The sequence below is a fragment of the Amblyraja radiata genome, chromosome 15 (genome assembly GCF_010909765.2).
Source record: "Amblyraja radiata isolate CabotCenter1 chromosome 15, sAmbRad1.1.pri, whole genome shotgun sequence".
NCBI classification, from domain to species: Eukaryota; Metazoa; Chordata; class Chondrichthyes; order Rajiformes; family Rajidae; genus Amblyraja; species Amblyraja radiata.
In genome coordinates, this window is record NC_045970.1 from 27,459,246 (window position 1) to 27,465,003 (window position 5,758).

Here is a 5,758-nt window from a genome sequence, read left to right on the forward strand (position 1 = left end):
TGTAGGGAGATTTTGTTTGTTTTTTAAACCTTTAACTTTTCTGCAAAATCCGAGGATTTGTGTTTGACCACGTCCGTAATTTAGAAACATCCTTCTGAAGAAAACTAATAGAGCACACGGAGGCAATTGTTTGGAAAGTTTGCTTGGTGTTGGGGCTGTGAGCTCTGCACAGGGTCGTTGAACAAAGAGAGGTGGTGTCGGAGAGAGAGCAGGGTGGCAGCTTATTGGATTAAGCGGCCGGCAACGTAAGAGGGGCGGGCGGGCCGCTTATCTGAAGCAAGCCGCCTGTTGCTGGTGGCAATGCACTAGGATGAGAAGAAAGCAACATCGGCGGGGAGACGTGTGGATGAGACTCCTTGACTGCCCCCACCTTCACTAGCAGCGGCACCCACAATGGGAGACGGACATTCCTCTCTGGGTTGCCACAATAATAAATCAACCGCAATAATATTTGTCAACCCTGCGAACGGGGTAAGTCCAAGCCTGCCTCATCAGCAAGACTTTTCTGAGCAGTGGGTGATAGGCATGGGCACAGTCATGGCAATCATCGTCCTGATCATCGTGTTGGGAAACCTGCTAGTGGTTTATGCCATCGCAAAGAACCAGCGGCTCCAGACCCTAACCAATGTTTTCATTGTATCTCTGGCCTGTGCAGATCTGATTATGGGACTGTTGGTGGTCCCGCTCGGCGCGACCTTGGTGGTGCGAGGTAACTGGCTGTACGGCTCGGTTTTCTGCGAAATGTGGACTTCTGTTGACGTGCTTTGTGTGACAGCCAGCATCGAGACCCTGTGCGTGATCGCCATAGACCGTTACATCGCCATAACCTCTCCCTTCCGCTACCAGAATTTGCTCACTAAGACCAGGGCGCGGGTGATCGTGTGTGTGGTCTGGGCGATCTCCGCGCTCATCTCCTTGCTCCCCATCATGATGCATTGGTGGAGAGACGACGGGCCCGATGCTATCCGCTGTTACAACGACCCATGTTGCTGCGACTTCGTGACCAACAAAGCCTACGCCGTTGCCTCATCCATTATCTCCTTCTACTTGCCCCTGCTCATCATGATCTTCGTCTATGCCCGCGTCTTTCAAGAAGCCAAGAAGCAGATGAAGAAGATCGACAAGTGCGAGGGAAGGTTTTACACCAGTCACTTCATTCCAAACGGCAGGGCAAACCGCAGGAGATCATCCAGGATTATAGCCATCAGGGACCACAAGGCTCTGAAGACTCTGGGGATTATTATGGGGACTTTCACTCTTTGCTGGCTGCCTTTCTTTCTGGCAAACGTGGTGAAGGCGTTCCGTCCCGACATTGTGCCTGAAAAGCTATTTCTGTTTCTCAACTGGCTGGGCTATGTCAACTCCGGGTTCAACCCTATCATTTACTGCAAGAGTCCTGACTTCAGGGCGGCCTTTAAGAAGTTGCTCTTCTGCCCCAGTGCCGCCGACAGCAGACTGTACACGGGCTCTGGGGAATTGTCCCGCTGCTCAGGAATGTTCGGCAGTACTCTGGACCCCAGTAGCCTGGAGATGTGGTCAGAGTGGAGCAGGGCGCGGGAGAGCAACGGGGGCGACGTGGACTCGCAGGACAACCTCCGCCAGGAAGACAAAGAGTCGCAGTTCTAGGACGCACCCGACCGACCCACAGATTCGCAGCGAACGTAGTCTGCGAACACAAACCAGGTCCGAAACCCGGGAAGCCTTTATGGTTGGAGAGGCGTCACCGCTGAGTCCATCTGTACGCGACACATCATTGTAAAACGACCGCAGAATCTTCACCACAGATCTCTTCTTCAGCGTTCTCCCTCGGCAATATTAGAGGAGACATTCAAAAGCACTTCATGTCAACACTAAGATTTGGACTTGGGTAAAGAATCCAACATTCTCAGCGGAGCAGGCAATGGTGATGGACGGTGAAGGAAGAGACTGGGCCAGTTTTGCTGTGAAAATGAATTTCCTTGGTTCAATTACATTCCACAGCGAAGGGAGATTTCCGATAAAGTCGAGACCCCCCCCCTGCCTTCCAAGTCGATTGCCTTAACATAGATGGCCATTGGACAGCAAATACTGTACTCCTGTTGTGATGTGGTCACTTTAAACATTATAGAATATGTGTAACAGAGCAACCACAATCTTTAGTTTAAAAAACGACTTGACCACACTGGTCGGACTTTCTAAGGAGATTTGAGAGAACTGCTCAGTATATCACATTATTCTCTGAACCCCTCTCCCTCCCCTCCACCCCATCCTCGCCTTTATATCGTGCTGTACGCGAGCTTTGGAAGTATCGATGTTCAAGAATGGATGCTGCCAAATTCATGGTAAGATTGTGTGCTGAATGACACTACCTCCGGCTGTACAGCTTATGTACAGGTATATTTATGTTACGTATTGTTTATATTAAACAAGACGCATTTTATATATTTAAAAATAGGTGAACCAACCTGCAACCTCAGTTAACAGTGCTCAAGATGGATGGAGATAAGACTATTACTTACAGTGCCCTCCATAATGTTTGGGACAAAGACCCATCATTTATTTATTTGCCTTTGTGCTCCACAATTTGAGTTTTGTAATATAAAAAAATCACATGTGGTTAAAGTGCGCGTTGTCAGATTTTACTAAAGGGTGTTTTTATACATTTTGGTTTCACCATGTAGAAATTACAGCTGTGTTTATACATAGTCCCCCCCCCCCCCATTTCAGGCACCATAATGTTTGGGACACATGGCTTCACATGCGTTTGTAATTGCTCAGGTGTGTTTAATTGCCTCCTTAATGCAGGTATAAGTAAGGTCTTAGCACCTAGTCATTCCTCCAGTCTTTCCCTCAGCTTTGGAAACTTGTATTGCTGTTTATCAATATGAGAACCAAAGTTGTGCCAAGGGAAGTCAAAGAAGCCATTATGAGACTGAGAAACAAGAATAAACTGTTAGAGACATCTGCCAAACCTTAGGCTGACCAAAATCAACTGTTTGGAACATCATTCAGAAGAAAGAGAGCACTGGTGAGCTTACTAATCGCAAAGGGACTGGCAGGCCAAGGAAGACCTGCACAGCTGATGACAGAAGAATTCTCTCTATAATAAAGAAAAGACCCCAAACACTGTCTGGCAGATCAGAAACACTCTTCAGGAGTCAGGTGTGGATTTCTCAATGACCACTGTCCGCAGAACACTTCATGAACAAAAATACAAAGGCTACACTGCAAGATGCAAACCACTGGTTAGCCGCAAAACTAGGATGGCCGAGATACAGTTTGCCAAGAAATACTTAAAAGAGCAACCACAGTTCTGGATAAAGGTTTTGTGGACAGATGAGATGAAGATTAACTTATATCAGTGTGATGGCAAGAGCAAAGTATGGAGGAGAGAAGGAACTGCCCAAGATCCAAAGCATACCACCTCATCTGTGAAACACGGTGGTGGACACATCCGATCTGCTCAAGTTCAAACAAATGCCTCAATACTCATTGGCCTGCAAATCATTCTACAGCAAGACAAAGATCCCAAACATACTGCTAAAGCAACAAAGGAGTTTTTCAAAGCTAAAAAATGGTCAATTCTTGAGCGGCCAAGTCATCACCCAATCTGAACCCAATTGAGCATGCATTTTATATGCTGAAGAGAAAAACTGAAGGGGACTAGCCCCCAAAACAAGCATAAGCTAAAGATGGTTGTAATACAGGCCTGGCAGAGCATCACCAGAGAAGACACCCAGCAACTGGTGATGTCCATGAAACGCAGACTTCAAGCAGTCATTGCATGCAAAGGATATGCAACAAATTGATAAACATGACTACTTTCATTTACATGACATTGTTGTGTCCTAAACATTATGGTGCCCTGAAATGGAGGGACTATGTATAAACACTGCTGTAATTTCTACATGGTGAAACCAAAATGTATAAAAATGGCTTTTATTAAAATCTGACAATGTGCACCTTAACCACATGTGATTTTTTTTTCTATTACAAATCTCAAATTGTGGAGTACAGATGCAAATAAATAAATTATGGGTCTTTTTCCCAAACCTTATGGAGGGCACTGTATTTAATATAAACTAAAGTCCACCGAGGACCAACCCAATCTACATGCAGTCCTTGAAAATGTTTAAAGTTGGTCATTCTTGAACATGGACGTTATCTCTCTGTAAGTTATTGCTACCTTGCTAAAAGTATCGCTAAAATATCCTGCCAGACGTTCGGAAACAAAGTATTGGTTTCGGTGAGGAAACCGGAGAAAAGCGGTCTGGTGTTTCATTTTGTACTGTAACATTTCCCAAGTTAAAAAAAAATGTATCCTACTCCATGAAGTTCACGTGTTGTCGTGTATAATATACTTGTCACAACGTCTGCTTTCTCGCAAATATTTATATATGTAGTTACCTTTGAACGTGTGGCTATTTGGTATATGTGCAATAAACGTAATGAAACATTTCACGTGGATGTTTATATTATCTTTAAATAAGTTGAGCTCCGAGCTCGCCGTGTTTCCATTATCGTTAAACAGTCAGTGCATGAGTCGCTGGTAAGGCCCGTGATGAAACGTGCTTGTAAAAACGATGTCATATGTAGTTTCCATGTGTGAGTAGGTTTCAATTGCAAGACATGTCCCGTTTGGTTAAATGGCAATGCTACCGTGCACCTTTTAAGGATAAAAATGCGTACAGCTACTCGTAGAACACGCAGGCAATATTTAGGTAATTTTAACTCGCTGGAAGTTTAAAATAAATTATTCCTACCGCTTTCACATAACCGTTTTGATGCTAAGATGACATTGTCAAGATGTATTCAGTTTATGGACCATGTGTTGCAACGGAGTTTGAAAAAATTAAAACGTATTTCCGTCGCACCAACTTAATCTGAGGCTCCCAGAACGTGTAATTGATTGGGATATAAATCACGGGCTCGGGTCGTCAGGTTGTGTGACTCAGGGCCGGTGCGATGATGTTTACCAATACTCCTTGCCGCGAGAGCTAAATTTATTGTTTGTTTGGCAGCCTTAACATTCTTCGCTGATTTATGACAGTGGCGGTAAAACAAACAGGGAAAGATTAAATTCACAACCGTTATTAAACGCCCCGCCATCCCAAAGTAAATCCCGGCAACGAAAAAAACAAGCAGAAAACGTGCCGCATTTCTCGATAGCTCATTTAAAATAAAATATTCAAAGTAGGCTCGGTCATACACGAGTTGATCATACATCTGCCATTCAAGAGTTGGTAGTTTTTTACATGACGGGTCAGTAGTAAAATTGCAGTGCGTACTTAGACACTACACTATTGTAAATTGGGTGCAAAGTAATTTGTACAATAATGTGTGTACATTTTAGTTCAGAATTACCTTTAAATAATTCAGAATATTACAGAACGTCGGAAATTGCGACGCGTTGAGACGAAAAAGAAGTTGACTTGGGTGGAATTACACTCCTTCGGTCGTGAATTCCGCTGCTGGAGTGTTCGCATCTACTGGAATGGGGTTACCGCTGCCTCACACACCCGCAGCTTGTGTTTCCTACTTTTCACAACTATTCAATGCTGGAAGGCTACTGGCTCCGATTGGCATGACCTCCTGCAAGGCTGTTGAAGCCCTTTCTAATGGTACCTGGTGCTTAGCATCTCCGGTCTGGTGCAGAGATGCTGGTTCCTGCTACTTACTGGTCACCGCCCTTACTCCCCTCAAACAACCAGAGGCGCCGGAGTTGTTTCCTTCATTGGACACCGGCACCCAGAGTTGACTCTCTTGCTGGAAGAGTGGC

The 5,758-nt window shown here is 45.0% G+C and overlaps 1 protein-coding gene across 1 annotated transcript; it reads left to right on the forward strand.

Annotated features, from left to right (window-relative positions):
* Window positions 1-285: 285 nt before the first annotated feature.
* On the forward strand, window positions 286-2,572 carry adrb1 (adrenoceptor beta 1). The gene is made up of 2 exons (XM_033033916.1): window positions 286-2,321; window positions 2,435-2,572. Exon 1 carries the CDS (start codon window positions 394-396, stop codon window positions 1,624-1,626), a length of 1,233 nt encoding a protein of 410 aa, XP_032889807.1. The 5' UTR covers window positions 286-393; the 3' UTR covers window positions 1,627-2,321; window positions 2,435-2,572.
* Window positions 2,573-5,758: the final 3,186 nt, after the last annotated feature.

What these genes read in the sequence shown, in the direction of transcription:
- adrb1 (XM_033033916.1), top strand. Translation starts at nt 394, where the DNA reads ATGGGAGACGGACATTCCTCTCTGGGTTGCCACAATAATAAATCAACC.